At 36.2% G+C, this 21,037-nt stretch overlaps 1 protein-coding gene and 1 pseudogene across 1 annotated transcript; both read right to left on the reverse strand.

Moving 5' to 3' along the window:
- Positions 1 to 33: 33 nt before the first annotated feature.
- LOC139454971 (uncharacterized) lies at positions 34 to 5,351 on the reverse strand. The gene is made up of 10 exons (XM_071236564.1): positions 5,259 to 5,351; positions 4,887 to 4,925; positions 4,304 to 4,336; positions 4,017 to 4,058; positions 3,522 to 3,575; positions 3,117 to 3,146; positions 2,966 to 3,004; positions 2,523 to 2,584; positions 1,618 to 1,789; positions 34 to 105 (listed from the first exon to the last, which is right to left on the reverse strand). The coding sequence occupies exons 1-10, from the start codon at positions 5,349 to 5,351 to the stop codon at positions 34 to 36; spliced, it is 636 nt and encodes a 211-aa protein (XP_071092665.1).
- Positions 5,352 to 6,428: 1,077 nt separating this feature from the next.
- Positions 6,429 to 11,643, reverse strand: LOC139454972 (uncharacterized; annotated as a pseudogene).
- Positions 11,644 to 21,037: the final 9,394 nt, after the last annotated feature.

Consider the following 21,037-nt stretch of genomic DNA (forward strand, 5'->3'; position numbering starts at 1 on the left):
CGGCAACATAACAGCATTTGAGTGAGTATGGTTTTACGCCAAGGCAGGGCGGGACAACTTAGGAATGGCCAGGAGTCCGAACTTGACCACACAGAAGGAAGCGAGCTACAAAAACATGTTTTATATCACTGGAAAGCTCTCGAGGAGACGAATCCAAATAATGTGTGTCCCAGTGTGTTCACATGTTCATAAGCTCAAAAATTGGCTCAGAAAATGCATTACTGCAGAAATTTCTGGCAGAATTTTTTTTTTCTGCAGAAATTTCTGGCAGTATTTTTTTTTTCTACAGAAATTTCTGGCAGAATTTTTTTTTTTCTACAGAAATTTCTGGCAGAATTTTTTTCTGCAGTAATATTTAGCCAATTTTTTTTATTTCAGGAGAAATAAGGTTCAATCAGTGGATAGTTTAACCTGGAGTTGCTTCAAATGACCTTTTTCCTCAAAACAAACATTTTTAGTTCACATGATTACAGGCAAAAAAATAAAACTAATTTCGTGAGATCTTTCAAGAAATTATTTATTCACATGCAATTCAATTCCTTGGGAGACTTTGCACTTTTCCTTCTCATGAATGAGTCCTATTTTCTTGGGTGGGTGATTTTTTCAGAGATGGGTCCTGTCACAAAAGAAAATAGATGTATAGATGAGTGGATCCATATTGTCTAATATAATGGATAATGGTAGCCTATACGCAGCTAGAGTTTAACTTAACAATAGAGCCTACGGAATAAAATGTATTATGAATGTAAATAGTGTGCTTTACTTACGTTTTCTTCTCAACATACTTGAAATGAATTCTTTTTTTTGTCTGGTCATTGAAAGCTATGTGCACATATTCTGAAAAGATATGAAAAAACCCATTAAAATGCTTTTCATTTCAGTAATTAACACATTCCACAAGCTTTAGACACATGAACAAAGTAAGATAAGTGAGGTGAGTTGAAATTGGGTTGAATGTCACGTCCAAGATAATTGCACTTATATAGCGATGTGCGTGTGCGCGTGTGTGCGTGCTTGTACCAGTCCGGACTGATGCCGATTTATAGTGCTAGCTCACTGAGATACCATGCCACAGTTTAGCACAGTTTAGACACAGTACACTGACTCCAAGCCGACCAGTCCTTGTTTTAGCCCCTTAATGCCAGCACCAGACAGGGTAACAACAAATACTATCTTTTAACGTCTATTGGTATGATGAGGCCAGGGATCGACAATGTAAGACTTACTAAATTTGAATCATAGCATATTTAAAGTTCAAGGTCACATAGCATACGTTAAGTTCAAGGGTTATGAGCTATATAAATACTCTTAGAATTACCTCCATCAATGCGCTCCACATGACCAGGATACCTATCTGCTCTGTGCACCAGCCATGGGGCCTCTACTTCATCACCATTCTTTAACTAAATCAGATATACAACAAGTATATTAAGTCTTGTAACCTGTATATTAATTCTTTAACACGTATATCAATTCTTGAATGCTTAAAAATTCACAGTGAAAAGTTTTAGACAATATAAATATGTAAATTGTGATCAGTTCTGAAGATAAATGAGATTTCTGATAAAATGCTATGAGAAATGTTTTTTATTGACAGTAAGTAAGAAAATCATTAACCATGTTGTATTCTGTGTGAAAACTATTATAACTGATTGTGTTGATGCTGTATCTTTGTATTCTGCTTACCTCTAACCTAATCTTGCTTGCTGATAGCCACTCGTCGTAGTTGTAGCCTGTCCAATGTATTTTCATTTTCTCCTTTTGGACCAATACTACTTTAGCTTTATACCTGTATTATATTAAAGATAAAAAATAAATCATGATTTCAGCAGAAAATGAAGGATATATTTCTATTTTCACTGTTTTGTCTCTTTTGCTCCACTGACATTTTCCCAAAACTATTATTAGCAGACGGAAAACACAACACTACTAGCATACAAAGTGTATACAAGTTCTTTAAAAAGAAGTCAATCAACTCAAACCATTATGCACTTCCTGTCCGAAAACATTTAACTTCTATCATGTCTCCCAAATTTCGAAATACAATAACAAGTACTTGACACTTCTTGTCAATAACCGTAACCATGAACTGGGCTTCAAAGAGAACATCAAAATATAAGAATTGTACTACTCAGATGCTACCAACATGTGTTAATCTGCATGTCGTCGTAATAAAATGTCAGCTTAAAACCCAGAGGTTTCAAAAGAGATGAAAACTGGAGTTAATTGGTATAGGTTGTAGCTGGGTAACAGATGGGAATGAGCAGACAGATAAGATATTATGTTATTCAGCATAAACTGCAGAAATGGTTCCGTAATGAACATAAATGTGGAGAAAATTGATTTTCAATCAGGAGAGTTAAAACAATTAATTGATATGATATAATAAATATTGTTACATAAGGAAGATCATGATCCATCAGTATCTTATAAATAATCATAAAAATATGCTTGTGTGAAACGTGATGAAAACAATTCAATATATGAAATTTCCTTCAACAGTGCAAACAGTAATTACATACCAAAAGCCATCCTCCTCCAATGCCTCCACAATCATGCCAACATTGAATTTGCAGGGGATCATCTGTGGACAAAATCAGTGTTATGTGTGTTTATATCAAAGCATGGTACTAAGTGGACAAAGAGGATGTTTTCAACTCACAGTCATTTCTGTATATTCTATTTTGAAGTTTTCAAAATATATTTTCCAGTTTTTCACAATACTGATCTTGCTATAGGAAATGTGGTGATTATCATTTGGATAAGACAGTGAATCATTAGCTCTCATCTGAATGAAACCCATGTGGACAGTAATGTTGCCAAGGATCATAATCAGGGTGAGTCATCAATATCAGTTATAGACATGCACAGCAACAGTGTCCATGGCCCATGAAAATCCACATACATGTATACACTAGCATATAAGCTTGTCAGTTACTGCCCATTATTTCTACAATCTGCTCACCTTTTTATTGTGCCGCCTCTTTTGCAAGTATGTCTCAACCTGAAAAAGAATCAAACTATTGTTTTACATCAGGGACTATCTACCATTTTTCACACATTAGGGTTTAGTCAATGAACTATATAAATCAGTTTATTTTTATATATTAACTTACCATTTTCTCAGTTTGAGCAATTCTAGATGCCTGAAAATAAGAATAGTTCACATTAATTAGAAGCATTAAAAGGTCATTAAAAGATCATAAAATGGGTCCTTTTTATAGAACTTGGGTACTTAAATGTAGACCACACCAAAAGAAACGATCAGGTGATTGATCATGTATTTGATATTGATATTCCTTTTCAATGACCTGGCACTTACCGGTAGTTCAGAGGAGATGACAAACAGAAGTTTTATAACAGACAGATGGATTGAGGAACATTGCAGTGAGAGCATTTATTTGTGTGAAACCATTTATTAAAATGGTTAAGTGTAAAAGGAATGTTTGAAAAAAGCATTATTTCGGAACTAAGCCGTTCATATATATCCAATCCATATATGGAAAGTTTTCATAACTTACCTTGTCAGATCCTGTTTTCCTCATGCTTCTAAGCCTAGAACTTGAATGTGGAATCTGACAAAGAAAGTATTAAATACCTTATGCATTTGAAGGATATCATTGACATTTAAACACTACTCTTACAAAAGATAAACTGTCACCAAAAACATTTGAGATAGTAGAAATAATTCAGAACTGATTTGTGTGTGCAAACGTTTCCCTGCCTGACTTATGGTTGAATTGGCAGTAACTTGAATGAATGAAGTCTCAACAGAACATTGCAGAACATTTAAAACTCCATAACACTGTGTGTGTGTGTGTGTGTGTGTGTGTGTGCGCCAGCTATATCAAGCGGCCTGTATTAATATTCAAGTTTGGACCAGACACGCCACCACTGAGCCTGACCACCTGATACATCAAACTAATAATAGCAAAACATTCTTTTCAAGCTAATATAGTAATTCATTTAATACATGTTGTTCATGAAATGAATAATAAAATAGTTTTTATAATTACCTTTCTACTCTTTTGAGGTGCTCTTCCTTTGTAACATATCACCTGAAAATAGTAGTTTTTTGAAAAGATACACCAGTCGATACATAAAGTTACATACATTGCATACTACTCTTATTATAGCTGCTCAAAATAGTTTATTTGATCATGTGGATCATAATAACTTTCAGTTACATACATGTAGTAATATTTTATTATAATTAAGAATAAACAAACCATGTGCACTCATGATATTTAATAGGCACTGTAAAATGAGGTTATAGTAGTATCAGATCTGACAAAATACTTACTGGAAGATCCTGGCATTCCATGACGGGTAGATTCTAATAAAAAAAAAATTTTATATATAGGTGTATGGTTCCATAACATGTTATTCACTGGTCAGTTGAATTTATTTCAATTATCACACTTCACTTCACATTAAGTATATGCAGATACATGCAGGAAGAGAACTGCTGAATATTGGGTCAATATAGCTTTATAAAATTTTACGGCATTTAAACTCTATGGCAAGATTAAGTATACGATCATAAAGTAGTGAGTGAGTGAGTTGGGTTTAGCGCCACTTTTAACAGTATTACAGTTATATCGTGGCGTGTCAGCTTAATGTAGGAGGAAAGCCCGAAGTGATGCAGATCTCAGACCTTTACCACTTTGGTGAAACCCTAGAGCACGGGTATGGTGCTGACAAACCTGGGAACAGGTATTCGAACCCACAATCATAGGTTTCTGGCATGCCCAAAGGACACAGCTCTGCACACCGAATTGCGGCACCATAGACGACTGGGCAACCAGTGTCCCCGGTAACAATAGTATGCAAACTTTCATTTGGTACAGGTGGGCTATCTGGGTTTCTGTTTCTGCTTTACTAACCTCATGATGTTCCTGTGTTGATTCCTCATGGAGTAACCCCTGCAACATAATATCAACGTCAAACTAATGGCATTTTTTCTGAGGATAAATAAAATTCACTATCCACTTCTGATTTTCTTCTGCCAATAAACATCCAATCCAAACAAGGAATCAGCACCTATAATTAGCCCAGGGCTTCATTGCTCGTCCAATATTAGGAGCCTGTACATGTCATGTTGCTGTTGTCATCATGTTACTCCTAATGGCCACATGACCAAGATGAAATAATTAGGTAATTGTCCCTGATAAGCCCCAAACATAAAGTAAAAGTATTAGCTCTTATAATTAGGTGACATGGTTCATTTTCATTGAGTATGAATTGTTGTAACTCACCTGAACTAGGGTCCCTTGTAGGTCCTGGTCATCATCACTGAATGCATAAACCTGTAAACAAGACAATACAATATATACAGAGGTCCTTATCATATACATGTATCTCTTATTTTGTAGAAGATAGGGCTCTTGTGCTACTGAACTGGAGAATTTCATGTTTGAATTGGTCCACAGCAACCTATGTTGACGTGTCAACATACCCTGATGGCAAGGATTGTTGCTCATAATAACAATCACCTGACAGGCCGGCTTGAATATTGCCAAGTGTGGCATTAAAAAACAAATACAAACTGACACAAGCGACCAAACTTGACATAATACATAATGCACAAACACCACTAAAACAATTGATTGAGATGTTATATATTGTGAAAAAAATTCTTTCAAAATTCATTCAAAAGTAATTCATCAGGAAGGTATAAAAAAAAACAATGTCTGTGGTTATAATAAATAATGTGTGAAACTATTCCAATAGATGCATGTTAAACATAACCTTATGATAACCACCAGCCAATCATACATATACATATTGATATAAGAACATATAATTATATTGTTAAATTTAACTTTTCATGATAATTATGTCACTAAATCTGTATCTTAAGTAATGCATCACCAAATTAATGCTGACCCCTGAATTTAATGTGAGTAGCCCTGCCTATAAATACTGTAGAAGACAAAGTCTTCTTATTTTACATTTGTAAACAATGTAGAGTCTAAAATAAGAATGATACTCACATCCAGCTCAGGCAATCTTAGTATTTCCTGTGATTTCTCCTGATCCTGACATCTTCGAGGCTGCTGTGATTTCTCCATTTCCTGAAATTAACACATGAGTCAATTGCTGATAAAGAGGGAGGATCTCCAGAATTTTTCTCTATTTTTTGTATTAACACCGCATTCAGCAATAATCATGCCTGTACATAAGTGAGTCTCGACAATCTAGTGATTGATCTTATGACCATACTGGCATGATTGGGGTACGACGACACACAATCACTTAAGTCACAGAGTCTGACCACACAAACTAAGTAGTCACCCAAATCGACCAGCACAGATATCTAGGGACCAATAAAAAAATTCATATTCTAACCCGGACTTCAAACAGACTAAGAAAGAAAGTACATTTACCAAGTGTAACTAACCACCAGTGTAACTAAACATACCATTTTATCCAGTTCCTGTCTTAGAACTTGGTTCTGTGTCCTCAGCTCCTGAATCAAAATGTCCTTCTCTTTTAGTTGTTCTTGCAGCACTAATACTTCAGCAGATGCCTCCTGATTGTTTCCAGTTCCCTTCAAATATAATATACTTTTTCATACTAATGACAATTAAAAACAAAAACTATATAAATTATTCACATGTTGAAGTTCCTTGAGTGAGTGAGAGTGTTTAAATGACAAAGATCTGATTCTATCCTTAGTACTCCTTACCTTGTTTTCTTGTTTAATCTGTTTAAGTTGATTGTTGAACTCTTCTTTGGAGATTTCACCATTTCTAAATTCTATTAGCTTGCTATAAAGGGTTGCCTCATCTTTAAATGAAGCAGTCTCCAAGAAAAGACAGGTGTTGACCTTTGTGTTCTTTTGCTCCTTAAGTTTACCAAGGCTGAATAACTCCATGATCTCAAGGATGAGACGATAACATCTGTCAGACGTCGTAGCTACTGCTAGTTGAACTTTGAAACGACCACCAAAACGGTGCTGGAAAAAGGCATCAAATAGAAGATTCAACACATATTCAGTAAAAATCAACAAATGCATACATCTTAACATGCATGAAGATCCAGGGTAGAATAGGTCTTCAGCAACCCATCCTTGCCGTAAAAGGAGACTATTTTCGTTAGGGGCGACTAACAGGATCTGTTGGTCAGGATCGCTGACTAGGTTGATGCATGTCAACGATACCAATCCCGTGGATCGATGCTCTTGATATTTATCACTGGATTGTCTGGTCCATACTCGATTATTTACAGACACGCTGTCACATAGCTGGAATATTGCTGAGTGCGGTGTTAAACAACAAACCAACTAACCAATCTAAGCATGCATTACATGACTTAAAGAATACAAGGGAAAATGTGAAAAATAATATGTAAGCCAACTGCTACACTAGCATCAGGTGCTGAATAACAATTGGGTTTTTTAATCAGCATGTCCAATAACGCAATCGTTTTCCATGAGTACATGTGTTTAAAACTATGCATCACACTGATAGAATTGTAATACATGTCATGACATCATCTAATATTGTTATGGTACATAACCTCGTGTGGCCACATGGAAAATAGAGTATGATATCTTACACGTGATGTCTCTCTTGGTTTCACTGCCGCCTGGCACTGTTTCCTCCATTTAGTATTTGCACTGCAAAGAAGCGCTGTCTCACTTTTACCAGCTTTTGGGTGAAGGTTGTGAAATGCCTAGAGAAAAAATAAAACGAAACATTACATGTAATGTATCAAAAGTGCAGGAAATAAGACAGAAATGATGGTCAATTGAATTGGATAGGCGCACACATATTTTGTAAAAGATGTATCTTCAACGGCTTTGCAGTATTTGAAATTATGGGGAGGTTGGGGTGTCGAGGTTTTCATGTATGAATCCTTGAATCTAAGAACCTTCCAATCCTTAACTTGTAAAATTTGGATATGACAAGGACCCCCATGCTTAATCTGGTACCAGTGGGTGGATTAACAATGCATCCTCCCTATTTCCTGGAGAGGAATGTTACCATATGTTACCATTACTGTAGCCTTAAAATTAAGGGGTTGTTCATCTGCTGGGGAGGTCTCTGCCAGAGATATGCAGGGTGTGTCCACTGGTTTGGCAGCCGAAACAGCTCCTGAACAAAAACACATGAGACAGATTCTATAGGCCAATATAAAAAGAAATTGCAATGTAGTAACTTATAGTTTTGTTTAATATACATTAAGTATTTTCTCTCTACCTTCATATTCAACTTTATATACACTCATCAGCATGTCAAGTGTCTCCAGGAAGTCGTCTGCATCTTCTGTTTTGTACAAGTCACTCCATAAGTTGTCAGTGACTGCATACTTGTGTAGGGGGCACTCAATGTCCACACTGTCATGAAGCTGAAAATTATAGAAGGATGAGTATACTGCATTGGATTAATTCGTTTAAAGAGACTTATGTATCATGTTTGGGAGAGGCATTCAGATAAGCAAAATTTGCTTGTTTGCCAATCCCTCCACTTTATGGAAATAAATATGTTTATATCAAGAGACTTCTAAACCATAACCGAAATCAAAACTAGCCCCACGTGTCGCAAATGGATGCTCTCAGGTAAAAGGATGGTAAACACGTATTTCATTGGCAAGGGATACTCAACCCTTATGATCGGAAAGGGGGTCCAAGGACAAAGGGGAGACCAGACCTACTACCCAGAGGGGCCAGTCTGGTACAAGACTTAGTGTAAAGCTAGCATAGTCTATGTCATCCAGCAGCTGGTCACTGCGGGATAATGTGTTTTTGGCGTTGCTGTTCAAGTTCGAATTTCCGACAGGCTTGTCTCCACTAAAAAAATAGATAATTTTTCGGACAGCATAATCTAGTGTCAGATCTTTAAAAAGTTCCGAACGACTGTGAAACCATGGTAAGAAGTATTATTATTAATCAAGTAACCTTCCCAAATGTGTGTGCTGCATAAGCTGGAGTGGTTCCCCTTGAACTTCCAAAATATGAATCGACAGACGAAAAGAAAATTAGTTCGCTAGACATATCCATTTGGGGGTTATTCTATTTTAGTTTGGTGGAAAAATTATATGAAACACTGGGGCTGCCCAAGGACTAAATATATCATTCATACAATTATTGAAATACCCGTATACATTCTGATTGTCGAGTGACCCCGTGAACAACCAGCACCCTCCTTACCCCCCTTACAGGTTTTCAATATATTCGATAACATACTACTTAGATGTGAACTGTTAAGCAGACAGCTGTTAATTGGTAACGGTCAAGCCTCAGTGAATTTGCATTGGGAGTGTGTGTGTGTGAGGTGTGGGGTGGGGGGGGGGGGGGGGGGGGGGGGGGGGTCTGGAATATAGGTGGATTCAAGTCGGAATAAAGATAAGATAATGATCTCGTAAATTTTATTGAAGGCTTTGAAAGTTGAGGATCGGCGAGACCGTAACACAGAGTAATTAACAAAACGATCACGTGATCGTGGCGCTGATAGACAATACCCATGCACCGACCACGTGCGCGAGACAATGTATCACCGTATGAAATGACAATACCCGAGGAAATTTAATTGCCAAGTTGGCAGGAAGTCTGGCGGCACGTCACGTACAATATGCGTCGCTTGGGTATTCTAAATTGTCCCAGCACCAGCTTTGATGGGGCAATAAGAGAAGATGATATATATGTTTATTTTAGGAAAACATTAATTCAACAATTTGTTATATTCATAAACATTGGGTCCAAAAAGTTATTTTTATCTAAATATTTCTAACGTTAAAAATAATAGAAAACTCGGATGTAAATTATCAAAATACTGCATGTGTTATTTTGTAATTTTCCGTGTTTTCACTTTCACTGATCACCACAGGCAAATTCATGGTCACATAGCTACCCTACAAGTGTCGCCATACAGCTACAATAAGTTGCCTAAAGTACATGTAGATAGTATATAAGTCGCAATAACACCACAGGGGATGGAGATATCTCCTTTTCAGATTAGTTTGTTCGCCTATTTTTTTATCAAAAGTGGTAGAAATAAATACACTAAAATTAGATTCTTACAAAACGCGTTTCGCATGGCAGCAAAGCCACACAATCACTGTTTGGAGTACAGTTTGTTATTTGGTTGTTGTTATATAAAATAACCATGTTACCAAAATGGTTTATTTCCACGTTCTAGGGTCGGCGTTTCCAGAAATATAACAATAAATATTTTGACGTCTTACCTGTATCGTAACTGCAAGACGGTAACCAGACGCTGTAACTTTGCTGACTGCACGTGGTTCGGGATCTTTGCTGTGGCTGAAATAAAGAGTGCTATTTTTTACAGAAAGAGACCACGTTGCTTGTGCCATTGTGCAAAGACTTTTCAGGAATGCGAAGGTACGATTCTGAATATACACGAATATATACAAGTCACATGACAAAGAAAGGTATTTACATGAAAGATATTTCACATCTCAATGTTAGAGACCTTGAGAAATGTAGATTTAACTGAATCCAATCCGATTAAGTGTTACTATCATACATTACAAATGGATAATACGATATTGCATTATAGAGAGGGTAATTATAGCTACCTGAAGGAGCAACCATATGTCCACTCTTTGATGTTGCCGCCAAACCGGACGCGTAATTGTAACTCGCAAGGACACTGTGTACACACTTCTTTCTAAATTTGGAGAAGCGTAAGTGTGTTGAAAGAACAATATGAATGTAAGTCAGGCATGAAGTTGCACGGAGGAACCAACGTGAGACTTTATAATCACATGGTTGTTCATATATGTTATTTAATGTGTGATAGGTATTACCGCTTAAAAGGTGGTTTTGTATTTATAATAAAAACCGATCGTTTACATTTAACATAGAATATAAAAATAGTTTTGTCTGGGTAGCAACATAACTGTTGCATAGGGTATGTTGTTTAATGATAATACTATATGAAAATTCCTCGAGCCAGCTGACTTACACTATGGATAGTGAACAAGACAATTTTCTAACAGTTATAGAAAATCACCTGGAAACGGCCAAATATTTATTTACTATATATGTGTTTCCAGGGGAAAAGCCTGTTACAAAGTCTGTGTCTAAAAAAGAGTAAACTCGCTCCTTGTCGGACCAAACTGAATGTAATTAAGTTAACTATCTATGTACATTATCAGTGGAGTACTTGAATTTATATCAAATTGTAACCCGAGATGCTGGTGCCACACCTTATTACATGACCACCCAGTGAGGCGTGAACACTCAAGGGGGCGTGTTGTGATATACACCCTTGTGTTTGATTTGATATACCAATCAGCCGTGGACGCCCGACCATAAAAATGGTATATATAGATTTAACCCTAATCAGGTTTCGTTGGATATCGTTAAATCTTCGAGAACGTTCTGTCAGACGAGTAAACGATAACTATTTAACAAGTCGGTAAATCACATCGAAAACCCAAGTTCTGGTCGCAGTGAGAAGCTCTGGATGCCTTCAGGAGGGTTCACCAGCTCTGCTTCAACAACGTTGACATGGGTAAGAAGGATTTTATTCTATTTTTGTACACCAAACATATATTTTGAAGAACATTTGCCTTCTGTTTGGATCATGGTTTCTTTATGAACATATTCACTGAACATGTTGCTACCCTTTTACAGATCTTACCAACGTCATCAACAGTCAAGGCAGACATCTTTCTCCAAGAAATCTGCCCAAAAGGAAAAACACTGAAATTGGTAAGTAATGTTTATATGCAATGTCGTTAAATATAGTTCATTTATTGCATCGGCACTATTAGGTAGAGTTGAGCTACGAACGCGAAAATAAACTGGTAAGGCGAATGTAGGGGCGAGGTCTTGCGTTGCGCTGGGTTTTTTTTACCACCACCGACCGTGTTGCCAATTTAAATTTCGTTTCGGAATCTAAGCACGGTGCATGTTTTTTTATCAAAATATCAACATGAGCTAGGAAAGGAAGAGCGGAAGAGTCAGGGCTCTGCGAACGTACGCAGATTGTTTAGCCTTTATATATATGGCTTCGCGTGGCATCATTTTGGTGTTAATTGCGTAGTGCACCAGGTAAGTGTTGCCCTCGTTGCCCACAGGGCCATGACTTAATTAGGGTGCGAGTTGGTGGGTGGCTCGGTGTACTCGGTGGTGCTAACAGTAGGCGTAGGGCTAGGCAAGTTTACGAGACATATTCTCGCGTGGACCTAGTGATAGAACCCTTTCTTCGTTTTTAGAGGACATGTCGATATCGAATTTCGCGAAATTCTGAAAGCCCAGGAATATTGCAAAATCTATGTTAATTATTGCTGTTTCCAACTGGATAATATAAAAGTGATCTTCAAAATGGAACCGAATTTAGCATGAAAACAATATTGATAAACGTAAGGGTTTGGCAAGGAGTATTATGGATAAGACCTTGAATAACGTATTGATACCAACCATATACATACACTACCAGGCATTGTTGGTATATGTATCCAGTTGGAAACAGCAATTATTAATATAGATTCTATGCACAAGCCAAAAGTTGAATGTTGTGGTTAGGACAGGTTGGGAGTGTCAGATCATAAGTACCTGGTAACTGTTTTGGGGACAAAGTGTCTAAAACATAATTTAGGATTTATTCATTTTCAAGGCATCTATTCTCAAATCTCACAAATTATCATCCTTGGTACATACCTTTTCAAACAAAATTTTGTGAAACAGGAATAATCTTGTGAAAGTAATAACATGTTACTGCTCCCTGAGGTAACAAGATTCATCACCAGTCAGAATGTGGATAAGGATTAAGGTACTTTGACAGAATCATTCGTTCATAAAATTGTGAAATCGTCATTACAAAGCACATTGATCACAGAATTGCGTTGCCAAAATTGTAGTTGTAATACAGATAGGATTAAGCACTATGAGCAATGATGAGACATTCAAATCCACACTTGTCTGTCTGCTTTTATAAAGGTTCACATTTTGCTGTTGTGTTTTAGTTCAGTTTTATATCCATTTTGAAATGTACTTAAAGGGGACAAATATTAAGTAATTGAAATAGCCACAAGTTTCAAAACATACTTTACATAACTTGTTTACTTCAATATGATATATTATGCTTACATTGGTAATTCATGTTTTATATAAAAATACACATTAATACTTATTTCTACTTATGTCATAGAAAAGCAATAACTGTTGACATTGGTTTAGGGAAAATGAATGTAATTTAATAGCCAACTGGATACTTTTTACATTATTATTTTAGTTGCCCATTCAATCAAAAACAACACACACTTGTGACTCCTATGCCAATGGTTCAATATCATTTAAAAATATACACTTGGAAATAAAAGTTGGAATAATTACGTCAGCTTGGAATAATTACATGAGATAATACTGTTTTAATATCTCAAAGGTTTCCTTTTTTTTATATACAGCAACATGCGAGCTCGACTGTAACATTGATGCAATCATGTAATCTATAGGATCTATGGCTGCATGTATCTGAGAGAACATGATTAATCTTGACAAATGTTGTATGATTTATTCATCATTCTTGTTGTGAATTTCAACCCGTTCTGAACACTACATCTGTGGCACTGACAATATGGCTCAAAACATACAGTTTATGTTAAGTGCGAAAGACATTGTCACAATACTTAATGATAGATTATCATTTTGAAAATACATGACACTGATCTTATTGCATCACAGTTTTGTGAATTAAGATGTTTGTTTATGAATGTTTTTTTGCACTGCATTATTCATCAAAATTTTAAAAATCCAGTTTTCATTGACTTGACATTTTCAGTATTAATGTTTTGACTACACTAGTGTCTTTAGACTTTAAATACATGTCATTCTCATCTTACTGTCACTCTGTCTAACTCTGTCTATTAATACCTATATATATGCAACCAATTTTATCCAGTATTTAATCAGGAGATCAAAATACTGTGTTTCAATGTTTCACTTGGTAACCTGTAAATTGCACTAAATTGAATTTGGAAAAGAAAATGTGAACAGATAACCGTGCTCCACATTAAAAACATGTTGTGTTGTGTTTATACTTGTCGTAAGAGGCGACTAAACAATAAGTTCACTGCTGCATCCCAGCAACAGTGTTTTTGGAAACTGCTCATTAATAATCCTGATTGATTGAATAGATGAATTTTGGCAAAACTCACAGGCATTTCTGTCTGTATAATTGTTTTTTTTTATGTGCATGCATGTGGTTGCATGTTCAGTTTGTCCATGTATTACTGCATTAAAGCCAATATGGTTGTTGTGTAGAAACCCTCATTGCTTTCTTCTTAAACCCTGAGTGGTTTGGTAGCCAAGTGGTGAAAGCGTTCACACATCTCGCCAAAGACCCGGTTTCGATTCCCCACATGGGCACACTGTGTGAAGCCCTTTTTATTTGTGGCATTTCATGTCAAACAGAAAACAACGACTGCCATGTTATGAAAATAATGTATGCCATGAAGACCAAAAATTATAGACTCTGTCTTATTCCCACTCATAAATGCTGTTCATTTTGAGATATCATTCTTATTTTTCTGCAATCCCAAAACAAGTGTCAGTTTTACAAAACCCATGCTTGCCATAAAAGGCAACTTTGCTTGTCTTAAGAGGCGACTAATGGGATCGGGTGGTCAGACTCACTGACTTGCATCTATGCTCATGATATCAATCTCTGGAATGTATAGTCCAGACTTGATTATTTACAGATCGCTGTCATATAGCTGGAATATTGCTGAGTGGGGCACTAAACAACAAACCAAACCAAAACATATATCACTGTCTACATATCCTATTGGTAGGGAGTTATGTAGATTCTTATTTAGAAACCATTGGAGCTTAGTATCCACAATGCACATATATAGGTTACGTTATTGTAGTTTGTCCAGTATTATTAGTAAAGGATGTAATGGGATCATGCCATGTATGTCAAGACATTTCTTTGTACATTATATTTTGTCTTCTTGTAAGTCATCTACATAACACATACCTTTTCTATACCAATCTTTCATAAAATCTACCTTTTCTATTAATCTGAATTGTTTACTTTTAACCAAACTATTTCTGGTGTTCCCTGTCATGATATAGCAGGAATATTGCTAAAAGTGGTGTAAAAACATCATCACTCACTCACTCTTTAATCTCATTTTGGACTGTAGTGTTTCATTGTGATTTTGTCTATTGATACAATGGTTGTAAGTGAGTAGTTTACATTGTGAGATAAATGTTTATTTTTGTCTTTGCAAAGGTGACCAAACAACTGTGAAGAGAAGACTGGTCAAATTTGAAGACTTGATAAGCGTGACAGAATTGATTTCCACAGGTACGTTTATCAAACATCAATGGAGAAATTGATTTTACCTTTTTGCAATGTGTCTAGCTAAATGCTTGGTACAGGCCTGTTGAATAAATTCAATGTTCATCTGGTAGGCTTGTCTAATTGTGGAGGCATTGGGGATTTCTGAGAATGGAAATTGGCAATTGTTATATTTGTATGACTATCCAATTACATTAAGGTTGCGATTTATGTATTTTTCAAATATTTATTTGACATTTCCAGGACCAGTAAAGCTGCAAGATTTTGTCGGCCTGTCAGAAGTGGACACTGCAATCCAAGGTATCACTTTTAGTGCTATCATGAAGATAGTTATCAATGAAATTTATTGGTATATGATTCCACATACAATATCATGTATTGCGTATTTCTGCGCTGTCCGGCTACATTTATGGAGAACAAATCGCTAGATACTCCCCTCTCAAAAATATATAGTTGTCATATATATGACGTCATCAAGTTGTGAGCTCATTTTCGAAATGACGTCATGATAGAAGAAGTACGCTTTGATCTTCATTGTCTGTACAAGTCTATAGTTTATAGGTTACAAGTTAGTTATGCTATACATTTTATTTATTGTTGCATTTCAGTGGCACCAGTTTCAAAGGAGGAACCTTATTCTGACAGACGGCCCTTGAGACTTGGTCCAAGTGAGTGCACAATTTATCCTCTTCTTTGGTTATTCTGTTATTGTGGTTTATTGTATATGTGTATATATGCTATGGTGGTGAGTCCAGCGGTAATGCTGCTTCAGAAATAGTTATGATGTAAAATGATGTATTGCAGGGGAGAGGTCTAAGAGATGTGGACAACGAGAGGAGAAGGCAACAACGTCCCAAGTTATAAAAGAAACTTGGATGACCAAGTGCTGTGTCAAAGACTGCATGAAGACACTGTCTCTTGAAGACATAACTCAACTCAGGAAGTCATTTTGGAGGAAGACCCAAACGAAACAAAGCCACTTCATCAACAGCCATTTGAGAGCAGTCTTCAGATATCAGGAAGAAAGACTGTCAGATGTTCGCTTTACCCTGGAGGGGCATGAAGTTTGCAGTGTGTGTTGGTGTGCCGTATTTAAGATCAGTAAATCCAGGTAAGTTAGACATTCCTGTTCTTGTAAAACCATAATGAGTGACATTCAGTAGACAAGTGTCAAGTGTCTATCAAGGTAAAGTTGAAGTGATCTTTTTCTTGTGATTTGTCTATGTGGGGATTGTGTCAAGTACAATGGGTTTTTTTTAAATTTCTGTTTAGATTTTTCCATCATGGGAGAGCTGTGAAGGACTGTCTTCCACACAAGGGAGATCGAAGATCAGAACAGCACTATGATTCCAAGAAGTACCTGGAGGCAAAAGTGTGGCTGGATCAGTATTTCAAAAGGTTGGTTTCCAATTTTCTTTCAAAAAGCTTTGAAACAATGTAGACAAATCTAGGTTATGCGACTCATTCATGTTGCTATTGTACATGACACTACTACTTATACCCTTAAGTTCATGTTTGTGATGCTGTAATATGTGTATTTGCTTGGGATCGACATGTCATCATATTCCAATGTGGATCGATGCTCATGATGTTGATCATTGGAATGTCTGGTAGGGACTTGATTATTTACAGACCACCATCATGTAGCTGGAATATTGCTGAGTGCAAACAAACAAAACAAACATGTTTTTTTGTCACAATGCAGCTGCTGTTATACATTTTTGGTGTATTTGGGTGGAATGGATCCCAGCTGTTGGGGATGTAACGATACAGTATTCCAGGATAGGATAAGATCATGATCAATCATTACCATCATCAAAGGAAATAAAAATTAGCCCAAATAAAACAATGCTGTAGTGGGGCTGTAGTGGTTGGAGATAACACACATGATGTAATTCTCATCATTGAATGCTATACATGTGTCAGGGATAAGTGTTTCAGACAAACATGTAAACTTAACATACCAGAAATTAAAACTGAAATTGAACAGGCTATCCCAGTGAAATGAAGGTGTGCCAAATTTCTCTCTTTGCTTATTATCTAGCACATGATAAGAGAACGTATTGGTAGATAGCACTACCCTTTTGTGGATGCCTGGTGTCATTTTTTTCAGTGATACATTCACTGATATTCAATGATATAATTTTCATCTCCCTTTTTGGCCTTTTGCTTTTTGTTTGGGCAAACACCTAGTTTTACGCCATTTTTAGCAACATTACACCAATATTGCGTCTACCTGACCATTTCCACCTACTTTAAAAGAATTCTTCTTGATGGCACACTTATGTGTTTTTGTGAGTGTACATTTCCATACCATCTCAAACATGGTATACATTTTCTTGAGAATTGGATTGCTATGGGTGCCTAGTTTCTATATTCATGAGATCAACTTTGCAGTAGATAAATACAAAAGTTTGTTTGCAGACATGGTGACCACATGCCACACAAGACTGAGATTCAGCTGCCATCATGCCTTACAAAGGGGCAGATCTTTGAGATATATATTGAAGATTTGGGCAGTATAGGCAAGCCAACTATAGGATATAGCCGTTTCAAGGAGCTCTGGAGGGAATTTTTCCACTCAGTGAAAATACTGAAGGTATGGTTTTACTGTCAGAGGCATACCAAGTACCAATTTGGAATAGTGTCAACATTTTGTTTCAGGATACTGTGAGCAAAGCTGCATCTGGAGTTTTCCAGTACATTAAAGTACATTATTATGAAAGATATTGTATCTGTCAAATGTCTTGTGTATAAATTGTTAAAAACTATGAATGTATGATATAAAACTGTATGAGTGTAATTTGTGTTCTTGTCATTCCAGTCCAAGGACTTTACACAGTGCTCACTGTGCATCTTATACAGAGATGCCCTACAAAGACGAAACTTGGCAAAGGAAGAGGTTGAGTCCTTAAAAGAAGCAAAACAGGGACACTTAGCTTTGCAAAGGTTTGCTTTCTTTCTGTAATAGATGTTTAGAGGTTATATGTAATGGGGATTAGGAATCTGATTTGGGATCATGAGAAGATTCCAAAGAATAAACACATGACTAAATGTGGGCAACTCTTCCTACATGAAGGGACCACTAACTACATTGTGATTGTTAATAGCTTCAATGTTAGGTATCACCACTACCTGACTAGGTACTGTTTATTTCAATGTCAAAATACATTTATATCAATAATTCACATGTTTTTATTACAATTAATTTATGTTCACAGATTACTTCGAGAGAAGTACTACAAACACGGGGACAAAGCAAAGAGGTCACCATCAAAATATGTCTCCCTCATTATTGACAACATGGACCAGAACAAAACAAACCTTCCTGTCTTTCCGGAACAATCAAAGGTACATGTATAAAGAACTTATTTAACCTAAGGCTCCTTTAACCACATTGAAATTCACATTTCTGAAACTAAATATGATGAATGAAATTAAAATTAAGTGTAAAAAATAAATGTCAAATAAATGTTGATATGTTTCCTGCACATACTAAGTCTGCTCTTACAGGTATTAATTAACAGTCAATGACATTTCAGACTGATGTCAGCTTAGCGCATGTCAAGCACCATGTGACAGGTGTCGTCGATCATGGAAACCAGGAAACCCATGCTGTCATCTGGAATTCCTGTATTCCAGGTGATGCAAATGTCACCTGCACAGTGCTGTTAGATGTCCTCCATAGGATTGGACAGGTAATACTAATAAATGTTTTCAATATCTCTCATGTGTCATTTAGACAATTGTGGTTATAATATTTTACAATGTAATGGTTCTAGTATGACTCTGATAATAATTCCTAGTTTTGTTTATTTACTTTACAGGTAATATAAAAATAGTATTTATTTAGATAAATATTAATTTCAGATGAACCATGGACAACTGCCAGAAACTTTATACTTGCAAGCGGACAATTCTCCAAAAGACAATAAAAACAAGACGGTCTTGTATTTTTTGGCATTGTTGGTCAAGTTAAAAATCTTCAAAAAGGTATGTGCTTTTTAGATATTTTTATTTTCATATACAAATGCTATTGATTTTCAACAGTAGATTTTTCAATGTGACAAATGTGACAATGTCACAGGTAACACATTTACACCCCATTTTTTTCTAGATTTTATACATAAAACTGACCCTATAATATGCAAAATTGAATGTTCTGTCATAGGAAAGACTGCAACTCACTATTTATACAAACGTGCAAATTGGCAGTAATCAAAGATCAGACCAATGATTGGAAATGAGCTACTGACATTTTCATTCATTTTCTAATCGGTGACTAGTAAAATCAGGAAGGACCAGTACCATTTTCTTGCTGAAATCACATGTGGTTAATATTTTTACAATTTATGTAAATTGTTTTAAACCACATTAGAATTGTTTTGAAGCAAAGGTATTTCATGTCCAATTGCTCATCAAGTGGAAACGAATCTGCAATGTTGAAACTTGAAAAATGCACAAGATTGATTTTTCTCTCAATATACTCAACATATTCAATATTCTCAAGTTTGTATTCTGTAAATAAACAAGTTTTGATTTGTTTTCTTAGCGATAATACTATTATAAATACTATTTTCAGGTGAAACTTTCTTTTCTCATGGTGGGACACACGCATGAAGATGTGGACCAACTATTTAGTGTATTTGCAAGAGAGCTAAGACAGAAGCCTGCAACAACACGCGATGCCCTCCTTCAAGTCCTTGCCAGTACAAATGATCCAAGACCAACAACGACTGCACTGGAAGGAGTTTGGGACATTAGGCAATTGTTTGTGGACTCAGATTCCCCCAAAGGCCACAAGGAGGCACATGTGTTTGTGTTTCGGATGCATGGATCTGAGGTCTGCATGTATTACAAAGATTGGCCAGTGAAAAGTGAACAGTATAGGATGTTAACATTGGATGTCAATGTTGACCCATCTACACTGACACCAGTCAGACTGGACAGGCAAAAGGTAGACGACACCTGTAAGGCCATGGAGAAAGACTTGGCCAAATGGGTGTCTTCTACCAGGTTGTCTGCAGAGGATAGCTTGTGGTGGATGTCCTACCTTAGAAAGATGGGGGACATCCGGACACCCACCATCAAGCTATCAGACTTCAAGCCCTTCATGCCTGCCCCAAGGGAAGCAACAACCCTCCCAACTAAAGTTCAAGAGGCAATAGATAAGAACAATGATAAACTGCAAAAACAAACAAAGGTAATTTCAATAAATATTGCATTTCTTTTGAAGTATGTATTGTGATGTGTTATATTAGGGTTAGTTATGACATCCCAACTTCCATGAGGTTACTTTTATACTTTTATGGTATGGATGCACAGTGATTTGCCTGTCATTTTAATTATGTTCTCATATTCTTTACAAAAAATTATTTTCATTACTTTCAGATCACTCTGACAAAGCACCGAAGACAAGCATCAGTATCCGAATAATAAAGAAGGAGTAGCAAGTATCGCTGAAATCTACATGTTTTGTCTAAGCTATGTGGCGGAGATATTGCTGTAGATTGCATTGGAGGAGTTTTGTACTTTGTATGTTTTTGTATCTTAGTAAAGCTGTGTATTTAGAATTGTATATATAAAAGATGAATTGTGCACAATGAAATGTATGAAACAATATATGCAGTTGTATCGAAAAATTGGTTGTGTTCTATATTTTCTTTCTGTGTCTGAAGTTAACCTAATTTCAGAGTTCCGTATCTCGTAAAAAGGCCATTGAAGATGGTCACTGAAATTCTCATAATAATTTA

The sequence above is a fragment of the Haliotis cracherodii genome, unplaced genomic scaffold (genome assembly GCF_022045235.1).
Source record: "Haliotis cracherodii isolate W230 unplaced genomic scaffold, xgHalCrac1.p SCAF_11, whole genome shotgun sequence".
Taxonomy (NCBI): Eukaryota; Metazoa; Mollusca; class Gastropoda; order Lepetellida; family Haliotidae; genus Haliotis; species Haliotis cracherodii.

Coding starts and splice junctions, on each gene's coding strand:
- LOC139454971 (XM_071236564.1), bottom strand. CDS start 5,351: ATGATAAGGACCTCTGTATATATTGTATTGTCTTGTTTACAGGTTTAT. Junction 4,059..4,303: donor TGGAATGCCAGGATCTTCCA/GTAAGTATTTTG, acceptor TACTATTTTCAG/GTGATATGTTACAAAGGAAG. Junction 2,585..2,965: donor AGAGGCGGCACAATAAAAAG/GTGAGCAGATTG, acceptor TTTTGTCCACAG/ATGATCCCCTGCAAATTCAA.